The 20129-nt window shown below is 47.9% G+C and overlaps 1 protein-coding gene, 1 long non-coding RNA gene and 1 pseudogene across 2 annotated transcripts; all 3 read right to left on the reverse strand.

The window, feature by feature from the left end:
* Nucleotides 1-2: 2 nt before the first annotated feature.
* LOC136491539 (receptor-like serine/threonine-protein kinase SD1-8) lies at nt 3-3065 on the reverse strand. Its single transcript, XM_066487860.1, has 7 exons — nt 1735-3065; nt 1490-1597; nt 1204-1385; nt 909-1119; nt 582-819; nt 348-495; nt 3-262 (listed from the first exon to the last, which is right to left on the reverse strand). The coding sequence occupies exons 1-7, from the start codon at nt 3047-3049 to the stop codon at nt 29-31; spliced, it is 2436 nt and encodes an 811-aa protein (XP_066343957.1). The 5' UTR covers nt 3050-3065; the 3' UTR covers nt 3-28.
* Nucleotides 3066-6134: 3069 nt separating this feature from the next.
* LOC136492410 (receptor-like serine/threonine-protein kinase SD1-8) lies at nt 6135-9507 on the reverse strand (annotated as a pseudogene).
* Nucleotides 9508-18979: 9472 nt separating this feature from the next.
* LOC136491147 (uncharacterized) lies at nt 18980-19825 on the reverse strand. The gene is made up of 3 exons (XR_010767959.1): nt 19736-19825; nt 19573-19658; nt 18980-19497 (listed from the first exon to the last, which is right to left on the reverse strand). It is a non-coding gene; the product is annotated as an uncharacterized lncRNA (long non-coding RNA).
* Between the last annotated feature and the right edge of the window lie 304 nt (nt 19826-20129).

A 20129-nucleotide genomic window follows, 5' to 3' on the forward strand; every position in this document is an offset into this window, starting at 1 on the left:
TTCATAGAGCTACTAGTGATTTCTCCTGTTATTCAGAATACCTTTGTGAAAAAAATACAGGCTGTTTTGGAACTGAAAGTGTTGTAGTTTCATTCTCCAACATGAACACCACTGATGACATGAGTGGCCTGCTATTTGGATTGCCTTGCACACACAAGAGTCCTATTTGGATACACCTGAAGGCTTCATTTGGTAAACAACTCTTGACAAGGGATGAGTCCACCAAATCCATTGCCTTTCCTTCATTCCATAAGCTCCATGCCTGAACCAATTGAATCAATTTCATAGAACATTAATAAGTATTTTTTGATGCATTGTAAAAATTTCAAGCATGCCACCATACTTACATAAGCTAATAGATTTGGGAAATCTGTGATGTGGGTTAAACTAATCTTCAGACCACTTATAATCTCCAAGAGTATGACACCAAAGCTATATGTATCAGACTTGACAGAAAAGGCGCCATCCATAGCATATTCAGGAGACATATAACCACTGTTTAAGGATTGTTAGCAGTAAGTAACAAGCTTATTAAGTGCAGGCAACGAGTTATTTTAAAATCTGAGGCTTGGACTACTCACTATGTCCCAACAACTCGATTAGTATTTGCTTCATGTTGGTTTCCTCCAAAGATTCTTGCCATACCGAAATCTGATATCTTAGGGCTCATATCCGCATCCAACAATATGTTGCTTGGTTTGAGATCTCTGTGAACTATCGTCAACCTTGAATCCTGGTGGAGGTAAAGAAGCCCTCTAGATATTCCTTTTATTATCTTGAACCTTGTTGGCCAATCAAGGAGCTTTTTTCTTGCAGCATCTACAATGGTATATTATAAGTAAGTAAATTCCATGGTAACAATGGCTACTCTCTCCTTTTATATAAAAAATAAAAAAGTTTTAACATACCAAAAATGAAGGAATCCAAGCTTTTGTTTGGCAAATATTCGTAAATCAGCAATTTCTCATCTCCCCGAATGCAGCAACCAAGAAGTCTGACGAGGTTTCTGTGCTGCAATTTGGCAATCAGAACTACTTCATTTCTGAATTCCTCTGCACCTTGTCCAGAACCCTGACCAAGCCTTTTGATTGCAACTTCTTTCTTCTCGCCCAGCATTCCCTGCACGATTTCACCATTAGTAAATTGAAAAAGGGAGTGGCTAAAATTTCATACTACTATTGTTCACAATATTTTTTTTGTTACCTTGTAAACCTTCCCAAATCCACCTTGACCAAGCATATTGTCTTCAGAGAAGTTATCTGTTGCAGTAACAATATCTTCAAAGCTAACAAATGGAAGTTCTAGGTTTTCATCACCAAGTTCATGTGACGTGGTCAAGTATCCAACCATCGCTTTCTTCTGGACATCCTTGTTTCGACGTCGGCCTAACAGAAATATCGATCAGTATGTATCCTTTGCTAGTACCTGTTAGAGTAATTCTGCAGGGATACCACATTCTGAATCATTCTGAGTAGTGAAGTGGCTCTACCTCTCAGTTTGCATATCCAAACAAGGTACAGGGCAACAGCCACAAGTGCAAGCAGAGATGCCGTAACCGGAAGCACGATTTTTACCACATCCGTTCTCTTCCTGTTAGCTGCACAAATATGTTACTCGAAGTGAATAGATGATCTTTTTTGTGAACGCCGAATGTAACGGACGGTGAAACTTTGCTTCTTTCTCATTTGCGAGAGAAAAGTATATGCAATTGAGAACTGGCTAATTGGAACTTACCTAATTCAGACTTGGCCAACCTCAGGTAGAGATCCTGCCCCTTGTCTACGTACCGGACATCAACAATGTTATCCTTCCACATGACGCAGCCAGTGCCATCACCGCCTCCTCGGATGTCGGCGGCGGCATAGGCCACGCACGAGCAGTTGGCGAGACACCTCACCCTGCACTGCTCCAGCGTCGCGCCCATGTCCACCGTCGTGTTGTCCGTGTCGGGGAGCTTCACTCCCCGCACCACCATGAACCCGTCCGTCGTTGTCCCGTTGCCGCACTCCAGCGGCACGTTCCTCCGACACCCGCCACCGGACTCCCTCATGGACCACTGCGAGGGGTTGACGGGGCTGAACCCCACGACGCAGCTGCAGAACAGCGTGGACGCCGTGTTCACATTGCACAGGCCGAACGCACCGCACATGGCGTAGTGGTCGCAGACGTCCCTGGGCGCCTGCACGAAGACGTTCCACACCCGGCTGGCGGGGTCCCATGCCAGCCGCTGCAGCACGCCGACCTCGTTCAGCACGAGGCGGGAGAAGGGCGCGTCGGCCGAGGTGTTGAAGATGTACGCGATCTCGTCGGGGCGGACGACGACCTGGTTGGAGAACAGCTCCGAGTACGACACCATCTCCGGGACGCCGCTGAACCACAGCCCGTTCCAGGGGCCCGTTCGGTACTTCTTGGCGTTGCCTTTCCAGGAGACGCAGTCCGGGAGGCCCCTGGTGTCCATCACACGCCGGCAGTCCCCAGTTGACGGGTCGTTCGGCGCGCGCCACGACGTGAGCGACCACTCCGCGCCAGTCTGCGGGTCCTTGCCGAGTCTCATGCCGGCGAGCAAGGTGTTCGACGGGTGGTCGAATGACTGCCAGAGCATTTTCCCGCTGCTCTGCTCGCGCACGACGAGGTTACCGGACTCAAGCAGCTGCGCCACGGCAGGAGCGGAACTCGTCGTGTTGGAGGACCACGTTGTCTGCCCAGAGCCGTCGAGAAGGCGAAGGCTCCCAGTGCTGCCGACCACCAGTACTCCTACTCCTGAGGTGTTGCTGATGGGGGTGTCACGGTTGGCCACCCAACAGACGGCATCCGGGGACGCGGTGAACCAGATGCCAAGGTACCTCTTGGCTGGCATGCCGGCCGGGGAGAAGAAGCCCAGCGTGAAGGAGCTGCCGGATGAGACCAACGTCCCGCCGTCGGTGATGTTGCCACCGTTGTTGAGCGTGTCAGGTGCAATTCCAGCGGCGGCCGAGGCTCTGAGAAAAAGCAATAGCACGGGGAAAATCATGGCGGGAAGATTGAGAAATCTGTTGGTTGGTGACTCCATGATAGATGATACTAGAATCTCCCCTTTTGTGCAATAAAGCTCCTGGTGTCACTGAACAGCGTTATATATATCGCTCACAATGCTGGTGCTTTCCATTGATTGCATATTTAGCACGAAACTCGTACTAAAATTATTCGTGCCCCTATTTGTTAGGCAATTTTTTTTTAAATGAACTGGCACTGATAGTGTCTGTATTAGCCAATTTAATAACAGCCTGCCCAAATTTACAAGGTCGCACTTAATCGTATCTCTTATTTTAATTTAATCTGACCCCCTCCCCCTTCTTTATTATTGTTTATTAATCCTCAGTTCCAAAATATAGGTAGTTTAGCTTTTTCCTTATTTGGTTCCAAAATATAGAGATTAAGCAAGTTGACAACATGGAGTGCACGCGTCCGTGCGTTGCTACATGTGCGCGCGCCAAATAATGATGGGGATTTTGACCTGTGTGCCATCACAGAAGTTAAGAGTGCGGTATAAGCCATAAATCTTTATTTTTAATAAAATACAAAAGAAGACTCTGAGTTTTAGGTTAACATGAGCATAAAAAGTTTGTTGAATCAAAAATTTGAAAGTCAATCTAGCTAGAATCATGAGATCACGAAACATGAGTTGCAACAAAGAAAGTAGAGGTAGAGTAACTAGTAACCATTGATAATTGTTGGGACATGAATATTTGAGCCGCGGAGACTGGGCACCATCCTAACCGAAAAGACTAATATTTGAATTGCATGAGTGATAATCTACAGGGATCACAAGGGGAGCCTTCGCCCATGCCCTTCAAACAAGCGAAGGCTCAAGGACGACGGCAAAGGCCTGAGGAAGCGTCGGTTCGGAGCATCGCGCGAGACGGAGGCGCAAGGACGATGGCGGAGGCCACGGCGGCATATCATAGGAATATGCCTTAGCTATCAGAGGGCAGAATTGTAAAACGGTATCCCTGTGAATAGCGCCCTATAAAAAGGGGGAACCAAACCCTATTTAAAGGAGAGAGTTGAATGCTATTTATAAAACCCTAATCACCTACGGGCCCACTTGTGTACTCATCTCCATCTCGAGCCTTCGCTCAGGCGGAGGCTCCATTAGACTCACCTTTTTGACGGCCCATCTAGACTCGCCTTGCTGGGATCCGCTTTCCCAACAATAACGCTTCATGTACAACAAGGGAGGATCCGAGCTTTCATGTACAACTTATTGACCTCCTAGAGCGACGCTAAAGCATGTTGTATTGAATATTTTCTTTACCTTAATACGAAGACATGCAAACCTTTTGCATGTTCGAGAAAAAAATGCTTCATTCATATTTCCTTTGGATCATTCTAACTAACTCTTGTATATTTCATTTTTAAAATTTAATTTAGATATCTTTTCATCAGATTTTTATGAAATTGTAGGGTTTAGATTTGAAACTGGGGCCCCTTGTACAATTCTGAATTCATGTAAAAGATTTCAATCTGAATGGGACCCATAGTGTCATATAATCTACAAGCATTATGCACATTTCAATTAAGCATCATATACCGTCATATGTCTTGTTGATGATGCAATATTTTGGCAGAAACTTTAACGTTAAGCACAAATGTTACCTAGGAATTATTTATATATGTACTCTAAACATTTCTACTACTTTTTTCTAATGATGAAAATTAATTTAAGCCTATAGTCCTCCTGTAAAAGAGGAACTCCATTATAAAAAAAATCACGATGCGTACGAGTGGTGGCATGCAAATACAAAATTGGCTTTGTCCATGAACGGATAAGCTACAAGATGCGCAAAAACTGCTAGCTCATGGATGATACGTGACTGATGCTGCCACTGGTACATGCACATAAAGGGGAGTCACATCCACTAGTCCTGTAGGGTATGCATGCACAACCAATTCAGCCAGAGTACCAGACTGGGTTAGCTTCATATTTTCACTGTCCGGCCCGGCTCTTTCTCCATTGTTCTGTAGTCTGAACTGAAAACTGATGGTGGCCGAAATAGCTCAGCTTGGACGGCTACAAACAAAGCCCTCCAACCCTCGTGAACATGCAAGACGAGGACGGCGTAAACATATTACCTCACATGCATGACTCTGCACGCAACAGAGTAAACATATCTGCTGAAATCAAACGAATACGACCGTAGACTTTTGTATTGCCATCTTTGATCTTTCTTTCCCGGTGGTTGGACTGCTGACTTTTGTGTCTGATTGATCGGCAAGACATGCACAAGCCGGCCCTTTTCGCAGTTGCTGCATGATCACTCTAGAAAACAGCGTGAAATAGCAACAGCTTTATGAAACTCTTGCCGAGCTCGCTCATCAGTACCCTTACTCCAACGATTCGTCGAAGCTTGAGTGATTCTGGAATAGGCCAGGTCATGGTACAGCGACCGCTCGAAAATGACGCCTACGTCGAACAGCAGCCAGCAACCAGCAAGCCAGGGGCACCGGTGAATCGAAGAACAAAGCTCCTCTCTTGGCAAGAAAGAGACGCTGACTGGTGTGGACCACGGCGACGGCGTCGGTGTCGCCGCTTCTTTTGCTATGCAGCACGGGGAGCAAGGAGCGGGCGTTGACCTAGGGCGGTGGCTGATGACGACTGCCTGTCGAGCGCTGCCATTGGGAGGAGGCTAATGGAACCGACTGTCGACAGACAGATTTTCAGCCACGACTTCGGTTGAAATTCAGAGTTGGGCCGGTTCAGTCTCGAAGTTGAGCTAACCCGTTGAGGCCCAATAATACTATGGGCTGAGACCTTGCGAAGCCTATGTACTGGGCCTGAATTCGACGGCCCATCTTTCAAACAGCCTAGCATTTGGCGCGCTTTTCCCTCTTGTTGCTCTGAAAAGCAAAGGCAATTGGCCCTCTCGTGAGAGGCATGTACGGATTTACCCGAATTACGGTGTATATATTAGATCTAGGACCATGAACGGTTACACTTACACCAAAAGAAAGGGACATGTTTAAAAACGAAGGTGATTACGTGACAATAAAATGGGCAAAAGAACAACCAGAAATTATATAGGCCAGTTTCAGGCTGCTTCATTTTTACTGAAAAAGAAGTTTCAGGCTGCTTCAGTGCTAGTCCAGGCTATATATTAGCATGGGCATGTTAAATGAGATCGATGGTGTCTCTCTATTGCACCACCGTCGTTGAACGCAGCGTGTGAAGGAGACCCAGTGAGGCCGTCGTCGAACATTGGCATTTTGGGCGAGTAGATCTCTGAATAATCACTGTTTAGCATTGTAACCACTGCAGACATGGTAGGCCTATCATCTGGCAGCTCTTGCACACATAGAAGGCCTATCTGAACGCATTTCTCTAATGCAAGTAGAAGCCCAAACTCAGGCTCTTCCATGGCTGAATCGAGAAGGTTCTCGATCTTATGCTGGGTCCAACAATCCCAGGCCTGCAAAAGAGCTACAAAGTTTATGCCTACTTCATGAGAAATTAATGAACCGTAACAATATGGAATTTCTGTCTATCGGTGTACTCACATAGGGCAGGAGTGGTGGCATGGTTCTTTCTCTTGGGCCACTTATTATATTCAGTATGACGACTCCGAAGCTGTAGACGTCGCATTTCAGTGTCAGGTTTCCTTGCATTGCGTACTCTGGAGCAGTATACCCCCTTTAATTTGGTTATCAAAAATATGTCAGCTCAAATTTTTGGGGAAAATGTAATACATGTACATGATGTAGCCAAATTAATAGAACATCAGCTGAAGGGTTAAGGTTCAATCATACGGTGTCTGAAAATTTGTTTGAGTTGTCTGATCCTCAACGAATGTTTTTGCGGTACCAAAATCCGCTATCTTAGGTCTAAAATTGTCGTCCAGAAGTATGTTGGATGGTTTTAGATCCATGTGAATGACTTCCTCGCTTAATTCTCCATGGAGATAAGCAACGCCTTTGGCAACCCCACGAATGATTTCCAGCCTTCGCTCCCAATTCAGAGAAGCACGGAGTTTGGGGTCGTTTCCTGTCAGTTTGATGCATGCACAGAACATGAGAACTTTCAAGTGCCAGGAGGTTAAAATGATCTCCAGACAAAAGAATGCATGACAGATTACGAGTCAGTGTATACCGAATATGTAGAAACTCAAGCTCTTATTCTGCATGTACTCGTAGACTAGTAGACGCTCGTTTCCATCTTTGCAGTAAGCAAGGAGCTGAATAAGATTCCCATGCCTTAGTTTTGACATCAGTTCTACTTCTCTCATGAAAGCTGTTTCACATTGATCATAAGTAAGCGAAGAATGTACGATCAGCCTCTTTACGGCAACCTTCGTTCCATCATCTAGCATGCCCTGGTGATTGCATATATACTTACATATTATGTCACAAACTTTTAACAGAAAAATAGATATTCAGCATAATGAAGGCGACCTACAGACAGCAGACCTCGTAAACGATGCCAAATCCACCTCGGCCAATGATGTTGTTTTCGTGAAAATCTTTTGTTGCTGCTTTCATGCTAGACAGTTGAACAGAAGGGACGGTGGGAGCAATAATAACCTGAGTACTATGAGTAGCTGGAACATGGATCAACATGTACTGCAAATTAGCTTATATATGCAAAGTGAAATTTCTCGTTTTCTTTTCTATTGAAAATTACAGGAGGTTGAGTGCTGAAATAAAGGGGGAAAAGAAGTAATCGGATTTGTTAAATCACCTGAGATTCTAGATGTCAGATGCCTCCTAATCATGAGTAGGACCACGAAAATAATAAGCAGAACCATGACGAAGGAAGACACGGATGCACCAACAACCCGAGCAGTAGGAGATGGCCGGTGCGGTGGTTTGACTTCACCTGTCAGTTTCGCAGTAATGATCATCAAAGGACAAAGCTAGTATGTCAAGCAGATGAGATCATGAGAAAGCAATGGCTGTGTTCATCGACATGGATCGATGCAGACCCAAGGATTTTATATACTAACTTTTTCCATTAGAAAGGATGCCAAAAAGTAGCAGCAGAAATTCAGGAACATGGTAAAATTTGTAGTAGGCAACTAGGCATACCTAGTTCAGATCTTGCAGACCTCAGATAGAGGTCCTGCCCTCCATCCACAAGGCGCAGATCGACGAGGCCATCCGTCCACATGATGCAGCCACTCCCGGCGCCGCCGCCGCTGCGGATGTCCATGGGGGCGTAGGCCACGCAGGAGCAGTTGGCCATGCACCTCGCGCCGCACTCCTCCAACGTGACGCCCGCATCCACGGACACATTGTCCGCGTCGGGGAGCTTCATCCCCCGCACCCGCAGGAAGCCGTCTGCTGTCGCCGTCGCCGTCGTCCCGTTGCCGGCGGCGGCGCAGTCCAGCGCCACATTCCGCCGGCAACCGCCCGAGTAGTCCCGCATCTTCCACCCCGCGGGGGACGCGGGGCTGAACCCCCTGGCGCAGCCGCAGAACGACGTGGACGCCGCGCCGGCGTCGCACACGCCGAACGCGCCGCACCTGCCGTACGCGTCGCACACGTCCCTCGGGCCCTGGTAGAAGTTCTTCCACGCGCGGGTGGCCGCGTCCCACACCAGGCGCTGCACCACCCCGTCGTCGGTCAGCAGCAGGCGGGACAAGGGCGCCCCGGCCCTGGCGACGTACCCGTACGTGACCTCGCCGGGGCTGACGGTCAGCTCGTACGCGAACATGTCAGAGTACGTCGCCATCTCCGGGATGCCGCTGAACCACAGCCCGTTCCAGGGACCCGTCCGGTACCTCTCGACGTCGCCGTCCCGGAGAACGTTTTCCGGCACGCCCCTCGTGTCGGTCGTGTACCAGTACCACCCGGACGAAGGGTCGCTGGCCGAACGCCACGACGTGAGGCGCCACTCGGCCCCGGTCCACAGGTTCTTGCCGATCTTCATGCCGGGGAGCAAGGTGTTGGACGGGTGGTCGAACGACTGCCATATGACGACGGCGCTGCTGCTCGGGTCGCTCAGCACGACGAGGTTTCCGGACTCAAGTAGCTGCGCCGATGCTGGGGAGGTGGCGCCACCACTAGTCGTGTTTGAAGACCACACGACTTGGCCGGAGCCGTCGAGCAAGAGGAGGCTCCCGGCGTCAGTGATCACCAGTGCTAAGGAAGTGTCGGCGAGTGGGCGGTCACGGTTGGCTACCCGGCCAGCAGACGGCGTCCTCGGAAACGGAGAACCATACTCCGAGGTATCTCTTGTTTGCCACCCCGGGGGAGAAGAAGCCGACGGTGAATGATCCTCCGGCCGAGACGAGCTTATCGCCGTCGGTGATGTTGCGGCCCTTACTGAGGATGTCGGACGCAGCATTAGCAGCAGGAGCAGCTGTGAGAGCAAGAAGGAACACGGAGGAGAAGAGATGGAGGATGCTGTTTGCCATTGACGATGTTTTGTGGTTTTTGCACAAGGTAAACACCCCTCGTATGCAGGAGAGATCTCGGATGAGTTGCGCATATATGCCCATGCTGCGACCTGGCATGCACGGTAGCCCTGTTTGGATCGCGCCCTGCCAGACAACTGATCCTAGCCCTAGGCGTCCAAAATGGGACGCCTGGGAGCTGCCTGGGTTCGAAGCTGCCTGGGAGGCAACATCCGAACAGGCCTATCAGGGATATGTGTAGGATGGACTGTCATGTGGGGCCGGGCTGTTAGACAGAAGCAAAGGCAAGGCCAAGCCAGTACAAAGGGCCAGGATGGCAAGAGGAAGGGCATCGAAGAATTATTCAGAAGACTTCCATCTCATTCTACCTTTTACTGTTCTTCTTCCTTTCCAAGCCTCTCACTCTTGTACCTGGATTTCCTGCTTCCAGTACCTTCTAGAACCTTCTAGGATCTTCCTCCTAGCATCGATTCCCCTGCTTGCTACCTTCTCCTAGATTCTATCTCATATTGTATGGGATCATAGTACCTGTGCTTATTGTGATTGTGTTGGAGCGATCTGTGTTCTATCATCATCTAGAGTGTGTGCTTCTAACAATTGCTATCAGAGACAGTCGATTCTCGGTCTAGCACCATGAATCCCCCTACCGAGATCTCTCCTTCTATCCAGTTCCTCCTCGACGAGATCCGTAGGAGGTTCGACGAGTCCGATGCTCATTTCGACCGGCTGTTCGCCAGGCTGCAGCGGCCCGCACGCGGACGCGCTCCCTCCTCCTGCGACGACGACTCGGGCGCCGACCCCGTGGACGCGCTCGTCACCCCGACCGACCCCGACGCGCCGCTCGACGCCGTCCAGAAGGTCGCCATCGCGCTACCCCGCGGCTCCAAGTCGTCGAGCCTCGGTTCCGTGCGCGATTCCGACCTCGCCTGCCCGGAGCAGCTCGTTGTCGACGTTGGAGCGTCCGCGTGCACCATCCCCGACGCTGCTGGCATCGCCGACATCTCCCTTGAGCTCGCGTCCGACGCCAAGGTGGTCCCGGACAACTGGGGAGGGCTGTTCGAGCAGCCTGCCCACGACCCGGAGGAGCGCGACCTCGACCTCGACCTCTCCGCCATCGATGTCTTCGGCTCCGCCCAGATCCGTAACGAGCACGGCCTCACCTCCACCGTCCCCGTCGCGCTACTCGACATCGTCCACGAGCCCGCTCCAATGCTCGACGCCGCGGAGAGTCCTCACCGCCTAGCCGCCGCGCTCGACGACATCGTCGACCTCGACCGTCTCAGCCTCCTTCCAGATGTGCTCCTCCGCGACATCGTCTCTCGCCTCCCCATCAAGGATGCTGTCGATGCGGGACCCATAGGATACCCCGCAAGGGAGAGAGAAGATCTAGTCCAACTAAGATTCTTCCCATGTAATCTTAGTAGTATAACTATCAAGTAATCCTATTAGGAAATCTCATTATAAACCGACTAGGACTCTGGCCTCCTGACTATATAAAGGAGGGCAGGGCTCCTGAGACAGGGACGACAATTGTTCAACACAACTCTTGACAATCAATCTAACGCAAAGGCTAACGCCGACTGGACGTAAGGTTATTACTCGATCCACGATCGAGGGCCTGAACCAGGATAAATCGACTGTGTCTTGCGTTAACCATCGAGTTCGTCATACGCCGAAGCCCAAACATACTGCCCCGGGTACCCCCGTGGCAGGCTATCGGTGGTGAAACATCGACAGCTGGCGCGCCAGGTAGGGGCCTTCGGCGACTTTGCATCCGAGAACTCGATGGACCTCGACAACATAATCTTCCCGACGGGATCAACTTTCATCTTCGGCTCATGGATCTGCAAGGCAGACAACAACGGCAAGCTTCAGAGCCATCTCCTCAAAGATCCAGATCATCATAAAGAACTTCATAGTTCACCAAATACAACGGATCAGCTCACCAGAAGATTCGCACAGCTCACAGTATCCGATTCAAATCAGATTTCACGGCCACTCGTATCCGATTCGAATTCAAACATCAAGGCGAAGTTTTATCCGAGTGCTTTCAAGAAACCGAGTTCTTTTTTGGCAAGATTCCGGAGCACATCTCAAAACAACTCGGATTACCCTCAGAGTTCTTCCAAGAAGTCGAGTTCTTTTTTATTTGGGCTCGATAACATGGCAAAATCCTATCAAGGACAGTTCGAAAGACCTTTCAATCCAAGATGCGGGATACCACTGACAGGAGCTCAGGAGGGTCTCGTGCTAACAATAACATCCCAAGACTGCATCATCCACTAGCCAGGTTCTGTTCCTGAAGACAGCAGTACCCAACTAGTCGGCACGACGACGACAGCAATTCTACCCTACCAAGAAGGAGACTCGATCTACGACACCGAGGCATCCACCAAAGTTATTAGCAACTCCGACAGCGTGAAAGCTAACGCCAATAACAGAGCGACTCATGCGCGAGAAGTGCTCATGGTTCGACGACCGCGGTCACCATTAAATCCCCCAGAAGCACCCGATGTCAGATCATCAGATGAATCTGAATCCAACATATCACCTTTTGCCCAAGGCTACGACGGAGAAACAGATAGTCAGAAACAAGCTAGAGAAAGAAAAAACAAGTTGAAGCAAGGGCGTCAACACCGTGCTAGGCAGCGCAGGGAAGCTTGGATCAGATACGAGTCAGAATTGGCTGAGTACGACAAAAGAAAATCGCAACGAGAAGTCGAAGGGAGACGCACGGCGAATACACCTTACGATAAGATTCGAGAAGCACTAGAAGAACTCGGAAAAACTTCACACCCCAGTGAGAAGTATGAACAGCTCCAGGACTTGCTCCGATCGACGATCCCAAAAACACACGAAGAGAGAGCTCGATCAAGACTACCCGCAAGATCAACAACCCACAGACAAGAAGATCAAAATCAAAGGAAATCCGCTTTCGAAAGACTTGGGCCAGGTGGAAGCCATGACGAAGGAAGTAGGAAGGAACATAATCAGGGCCACCGATTTGAACAACCCAGGAAGACTAGGAGTAGGGTACCTACCCAGACAATCTCGCAAGATTATCTCCGTCAGAACGACAGCTGGCCAGAAGAAGGTGCCGAATCCGAATTCAAAGAAACCAAGACACACGATAGATTTCCCTGTTTCGCGAACAGGCTTGCATTAGTACGATTACCTCACAAATTCAAACCGTCTAACCACTCCAAGTATGATGGCAAAACCGAACCAAGGCAATGGCTCAGAATATACTCACAATCAATTGAACTAGCCGGAGGAGATGACGATATCAAAACCCTTTTCTTCCCCATGGCACTGGAAGCCATGCCTCTCCAATGGTTCGACAAACTGAACCCAGGATCTATCAGAAATTGGGAGGATTTGCAAAGAGTTTTTTGTGAGAATTTTGCAGGAATCATTACATATCCAATCACCCATGCAGAATTAAAAGGACTCAAGCAAAAGGGAGGTGAAAGTCTCAGAAATTACTATCGACGATTCGGCGAACTACGAGCTCAAGTGCATGACATAACCGAACGAGAAGTAATTGAAGCTTTCTCTCACGGAATCATGGCTAGGTGGCAATTTCAAGATTTCTGCAAAGAAAATCCGAGAAACAATGAAGAATTCAGACGAACAGTAGAAAAGATGATTACTGCAGAAGAAAAAACACGGGAAAGGTTCCCGGACAGAAACAACCAGGACAACTCGGACAAGCAAAATCATCGAAATAGCAGACATCAAGAAAGAAAACGTAGACCAGACAATACTGTGGCAATGGCCGACAAATCAAAGAAGTTTACCAAACCTAGAAGATATGATGACATTGAAAACATACGTTGCCCATTGCACCCTAGTGGGAGGCACACCATCGGAAATTGCTATACTTTCAAAGATCGATACACAAGAAAAAATAGTAAGGAAGACACCAAGGAGGACAATCAGAAAAGAGAAGAAGACAACCACGAGGACAAAGGATTCCAAAAACCTAGGGGAACGGTAGCAGTGATTTTCTCAGGGGCTCCGGATTGCAGAAGCAAACACCAAGAAAAACTAGCACTACGGACCATTATGACAGCAGAACCGGCTACACCAAGATACCTCAATTGGTCACAGTATCCTATCCAATTCACCAGAGAAGACCAATGGACTAGCGTAGGAAACGCAGGCCATTATCCATTGGTTCTGGATCCAACTATAGCTGGCATGACCGTCACCAAAGTACTAATCGATGGAGGAGCTGGGCTTAACATCATCTTTTCAGAAACTCTAAGGAAAATGGGACTACAACTCGCCGGGATGATTACACCAACAAGCACACCTTTTTACGGAATAGTACCCGGCAAAGCAGCCATACCACTCGGACAAATTACTTTACCTGTTACCTTTGGAACTCCTTCAAACTACCGAACAGAGTTTATCAAATTCGAAGTCGCCGACTTCGATTCATCATATCATGCAATCCTAGGACGTCCGGCACTAGCCAAATTCATGGCAATACCACATTATCCATACTTACTGCTTAAGATGCCAGGACCCCACGGTATCCTTTCTCTTCGAAGCGATTTAAAGCGTGCTTTTGACTGCGACGTTCAGGCGATCCAAATTGCAGCCAAAGCACAAGCTGACAATGGAAGAAAAGAAATAGCCACAATCGCGGCGGAAACAAGCCAAGAAGAATTAGAAATACCAGCTAAAAAACCCAGTATCATCGCACCACCAAAAGAAGCCGACGTCAAGCAAATCGACTTAGGCACGGGCGACACCTCCAAGACAGCAACTATCAGTGCTCACCTCTCGGAAAAATAGGAACTCGCGCTCACCAACTTTCTTCGGGATAACAAAGATATCTTCGCTTGGAAGCCAGCCGACATGCCAGGAGTCCCAAGAGAGTTGGCTGAGCACAGAATTGATGTTAACAAAAGCTCCAAACCTGTAAAACAACGGCTACGACGATTCTCACCCGACAAGAAGGCAGCAATTAAAAAGGAAATAACAAAACTGATGGCAGCCGGATTCATCAAGGAGATCCTACATCCAGACTGGCTAGCAAACCCGGTCCTTGTACAGAAGAAAAACACGAACGAGTGGCGCATGTGCGTCGATTACACAGATCTCAACAAACATTGCCCAAAAGATCCGTTCGGACTACCACGCATTGACCAGATAGTTGACTCAACAGCAGGATCTGCGTTATTATCTTTTCTCGATTGCTATTCAGGGTATCACCAGATCGCACTAAAAGAAGAAGACCAGAGCAAGACATCTTTCATCACCCCGTTTGGTGCCTACTGCTACAAGACCATGTCATTTGGACTAAAAAACGCTGGCGCCACGTACCAAAGAGCTATCCAGACTTGCCTTGGGAATCAAATCGGTGAAAATGTGGAGGCATACGTGGACGATGTGGTGGTGAAAACAAAAAACCCAGACACTCTAATTGAAGATTTACAGCAAACGTTCGAAAACTTGAAGAAATGGAGATGGAAATTGAATCCAAATAAATGTGTATTTGGAGTTCCCTCAGGGCAACTACTCGGATTTTTGGTCAGTCAGCGCGGGATTGAAGCCAGCACCAAGCAAATTCGAGCCATAACAGAAATGGGCCCACCTAGAAGTGTCAAAGATGTGCAGAAACTAACAGGATGCATGGCGGCCCTCAACCGTTTCATATCAAGACTCGGCGAAAAGGGGTTACCTTTCTTTAAACTACTAAAGAAGACAGACAAGTTCGAGTGGACAATAGAAGCCGACGAAGCTTTCAAAAAACTTAAAGAATACCTCACTTCATCGCCTATCCTGACACCTCCAAAGAAAGATGAAGATATGATGCTATATATCGCGGCAACTCCCACAGTAATCAGCACAGCAATAGTCATAGAAAGAGAAGAACAAGGGCGTGCGTATAAAGTACAACGTCCAGTATACTACATCAGCGAAGTACTGTCAGAATCCAAAATCCGGTACCCACATGTACAAAAACTACTCTACGCTTTACTCATTACCTCTCGGAAGCTTCGCCACTATTTCGAAAGCCACAAGATTACCGTAGTGACAGATTTTCCACTCGGAGACATCCTACACAACAAAGACGCCACAGGGCTCATATCCAAGTGGGCAGTTGAAATTGGAGCTCTGGACATCAATTTCACCCCACGGAAAGCAATCAAATCTCAAGCCCTCGCCGATTTCGTGGCCGAATGGACAGAGATTCAACAGCCCTTATCAGATACAATCCTCGACCATTGGAAGATGTACTTTGATGGATCACTCAAACTAGGCGGAGCCGGAGCAGGCGTTCTCCTCATTTCTCCAGAAGGAAAACAACTCAAGTACGTCCTTCAGATATTATGGCAAGCTACAAATAACGAAGCAGAATATGAAGCCCTCATCCACGGGCTACGAGTCGCGATTACCCTCGGAATAAAAAGATTACTCGTATACGGCGACTCAGCAGTGGTCATCAACCAAGTCAACAAAGATTGGGACTGCACCAAAGAAAACATGGGTGCTTATTGTGCCGAAATACGGAAACTTGAAAACACTTCCAAGGATTAGAAATTTTACACGTTCTACGCGATTCCAACATTGCAGCAGATGTCCTTGCCAAGCTCGGATCAGACAGAGCAAAGGTTCCACCCGGCGTATTCATAGAAGAGCTATCAGTTCCCTCTATCAAACAACCCGGTGAAACAACACATGAAATTCAGGCTAAAGGCGTTCAGATCTTGGTAATCAACACTTCATGGACTCAAGTTTTCATCGACTATATCAAAGAAAACAAATTACCAGCAGATAAGGCAGAAGCCACCCAAGTCATTCGCAGAAGCAAAAACTACGTTCTAGTAGGAGATAAACTTTACAGAAGAGCAGCATCATCAGGAGTACTCCTAAAATGTGTTTCGTTTCAAGAAGGAAAAGAGATCCTAGACGAAATACACTCAGGTTGCTGTGGAAATCATGCCGCTTCAAGGACACTAGTTGGCAAAGCATTTCGCACCGGATTCTACTGGCCAACCGCTTTGAAAGACGCAGAAGAGCTTGTCAGAAAATGCAAAGGTTGCCAAATGTTTGCAAGACAAGCCCATGTACCAGCTCACAATCTTATCTGCATCCCACCCGCTTGGCCTTTTTCCTGCTGGGGGCTAGATCAAGTAGGACCCCTGAAAAAAGCAAAAGGCGGCTTCGAGTACATCTTTGTGGCAATCGACAAGTTTACCAAGTGGATTGAATACAAACCACTGGTGAAATACAGCGCAACCAAAGCAGTCGAGTTCATCCAAGACATTATGCACCGCTTTGGCATGCCAAATCGAATCATCACAGACCTAGGCTCACCCTTCACGGCTACGGAATTCAAAAGCTGGGCTCAAGACTGTGGTTTCAGTATAGACTATGCATCCGTTGCACATCCAGAAGCCAACGGACAAGTAGAAAGAGCTAATGGACTCATACTAGCCGGATTAAAACCAAGGTTATACGAAGAACTAGTGGACTATGGGTCCAAATAGATTGAAGAACTACCGAAAGTAGTGTGGGGGCTACGAACTCAAATAAGCAGAGCAACAGGCCACTCACCTTTCTTCCTAGTTTACGGGTCAGAGGCCGTGCTACCCGCCGACTTGATCTGGACATCCCCGAAAATAGAACAATATGATGAAGGAGAAGCAGAACACACAAGAAGATTAGAACTCGACAGCTCAGAAGAAGTCAGAATAAACGCTACCCTCCAATCAGCTAGATACCTACAAGGTTTAAGACGGCACTACAACAAGAGTACCCAATCTCGATCACTACAAGTTGGAGACTTAGTGCTAAGAAGGATACAAAAGACTGATGGACGACATAAGCTACTCAGTCCTTGGGAAGGCCCGTTCATTGTCACAAAAGTCACTGGACCCGGCACATACAGGTTAATGACCGAAGATGGAAAAGAAGTCAGCAATACATGGCACATCAGCCAGCTAAGAAGATTCCATGCGTAAAAACAACTCAGGAAAAAACAGACATGCAAGCCACAAGGGACCTACGTTCACAATCAACGAAAGACAATACTCTCCAACAACATATGTATTAGTTTATACTCATGATCAATAAAGATGATATTCATCCACAGCATGTCTTGTCACGAACTCCAACGAGTTGTTTTCACAAAAAGCAAAATGGCTGAAAACATGCCTGAGCATTCCGGCCGAGAGCAAAATAGCTGAAAAGACGCTTGAGCCCGCCGATGAGGGTAGCTAAAAGCTAACACCCGAAACAAAAAGCAAAATGGCTGAAAACATGCCTGAGCATTCCGGCCGAGAGCAAAATAGCTGAAAAGATGCTTGAGCTCGCCGATGAGGGTAGCTAAAAGCTAACACCCGAAACAAAAAGCAAAATGGCTGAAAACATGCCTAAGCATTCCGGCCGAGAGCAAAATAGCTGAAAAGATGCTTGAGCTCGCCGATGAGGGTAGCTAAAAGCTAACACCCGAAACAAAAAGCAAAATGGCTGAAAACATGCCTGAGCATTCCGGCCGAGAGCAAAATAGCTGAAAAGATGCTTGAGCTCGCCGATGAGGGTAGCTAAAAGCTAACACCCGAAACAAAAAGCAAAATGGCTGAAAACATGCCTGAGCATTCCGGCCGAGAGCAAAATAGCTGAAAAGATGCTTGAGTCGCCGATGAGGGTAGCTAAAAGCTAACACCCGAAACAAAAAGCAAAATGGCTGAAAACATGCCTGAGCATTCCGGCCGAGAGCAAAATAGCTGAAAAGATGCTTGAGCTCGCCGATGAGGGTAGCTAAAAGCTAACACCCGAAACAAAAAGCAAAATGGCTGAAAACATGCCTGAGCATTCCGACCGAGAGCAAAATAGCTGAAAAGACGCTTGAGCCAGCCGATGAGGGTAGCTAAAAGCTAACACCCGAAACAAAAAGCAAAATGGCTGAAAACATGCCTGAGCATTCCGGCCGAGAGCAAAATAGCTGAAAAAACGCTTGAGCCCGCCGATGAGGGTAGCTAAAAGCTAACACCCGAAACAAAAAGCAAAATGGCTGAAAACATGCCTGAGCATTCCGGCCGAGAGCAAAATAGCTGAAAAGATGCTTGAGCTCGCCGATGAGGGTAGCTAAAAAGCTAACACCCGAAACAAAAAGCAAAATGGATGAGAACATGCCTGAGCATCCCGGCCAAGAGCAAAATAGCTGAAAAAACGTTTCAACTCGCCAATGAGGGTAGCTAACAAAAAGCAAATTGGCTGAGTCAACCGAAATTTAACTTCAAAGGATCCTCCAGCACTTCGTTCCGAAAAGCAAGAGGCTTGGGGGCTACATCCAGATAGGAATACTTTTTCCTCACAAAAGCACAAGCGCCACTCAAGAAAGCACTCGGACAACGAAGTTTGTCGAGGCAACTTTCTATACCGAGTCGTTCTCTATACCGAGTCGTTTTACACAGCGCAGGCGAAAGGTTGTTAACACAAAAGATCTACATCTAACAAGTCATAGCACGGACAAAGCACTCGACGAATCACAAAGGAAAGAAGAAAATAAAAGTACTCGACAAATCGAGGGGCCTCGTCAGAATAACACACAGAGTTGTCTTACGAAGCAGAGACGGGAACAAGACAAGGTACTCAGCAAGTCAAGTAACTTCAACCACACCCATGCAAAGAATACATCAACAAAGATAAAGAATCTTCATTTAAAAAGAAGTGTAATATTACAAGAGGACGCTCAACCGAGTCAGGCGTTGTCATCAGAAAGAGAAATATCAATATTTAGACTATCTACAACCCTACTGGCTAGATCTTCAACCTCAGGTTCCATCCTTTCAACGGCGTCAAGATATTCTTGGCTTTCAGCTTCTTCTGCTATTTTGGAGAGAGGCGCTTCTGGAGCAAGGACCCGGACCTGGGCCAGCACATTCTTGGTACATACTTGGGCACACCTCTTCGCGAACTCTTGGAAACGAGTCGGAATCCGGGGAATAAACTGCGCCCAAGATTGCCCGTCATCCGCTGGAGTCCGAAGGACATCGGCCACCGAGCGAAAAGATTTCCACAAGGCATTCCAATTCTCGGTAGCCGTCGCCAGCTTCCCGGACAAGCCTTCAATGGTTTTTTGGGCCTGCACAAGATCTCTGTCAGCTCCACGCCTAATCAGCCTAGCAAGGGCGAGTTCTTCCTCAGCATGAGTGTTTACCTCCTCAGCTCTATTATGACTAGAACGGACAAGGGCCTTCATTTCATCAATACTCTCTGAGAGCTTTTGTTTCTCAACTCGGAGAGCTAAACAGAACATCAAAGAACAAGTCAGCGGAAAAAGAAGTCAAAATACAAGAAGAAACAGGCAGAACCCGCGGCACCTTTGCATTCATTCTTCACAGACTCCACCGCAGCATCTCTCTGTTTCTCCGTCTCCACTACCCGGGCGTGAAGGGCTTTCTCCTCCTTTTGGTGCAATTGACGCTCTGTTTCCAACTCAACCCGGAGAAGGTCAAGATCGGCTTTCAGAGCGTCCACCTCCGAAGACAACTTCCTCTCATTTTCAGATGAGAAAAAGAAGCCAGAATGATCACGAGAAAAAGACTGAGCAGAAAGAGGCAAAGAGAAACAAGGCGTAAGGATAGAAGAAAAACAAGCATGCGAAAGAGAAGTGGCAGTAAAATTTACCTGGAGCTTTTCACCAAAAGAAGTCGCGAGGGTCGACAAGCTCCCCCAGGCTGCGGTCAGCTCCGATAACCGATGAGTGGCATCAAA

Source organism: Miscanthus floridulus, chromosome 11 (genome assembly GCF_019320115.1).
Source record: "Miscanthus floridulus cultivar M001 chromosome 11, ASM1932011v1, whole genome shotgun sequence".
Taxonomy (NCBI): domain Eukaryota; kingdom Viridiplantae; phylum Streptophyta; class Magnoliopsida; order Poales; family Poaceae; genus Miscanthus; species Miscanthus floridulus.

Excerpts from the sequence above, each read along its gene's own strand:
- LOC136491539 (XM_066487860.1), bottom strand. The coding sequence starts at position 3,049 with ATGGAGTCACCAACCAACAGATTTCTCAATCTTCCCGCCATGATTTTC. Across the intron at positions 1,120-1,203 it reads GATTTGGGAAGGTTTACAAG|GGAATGCTGGGCGAGAAGAA; the intron begins GTAACAAAAAAA and ends GAAATCGTGCAG. Across the intron at positions 263-347 it reads TCCCAAATCTATTAGCTTAT|GCATGGAGCTTATGGAATGA; the intron begins GTAAGTATGGTG and ends CAATTGGTTCAG.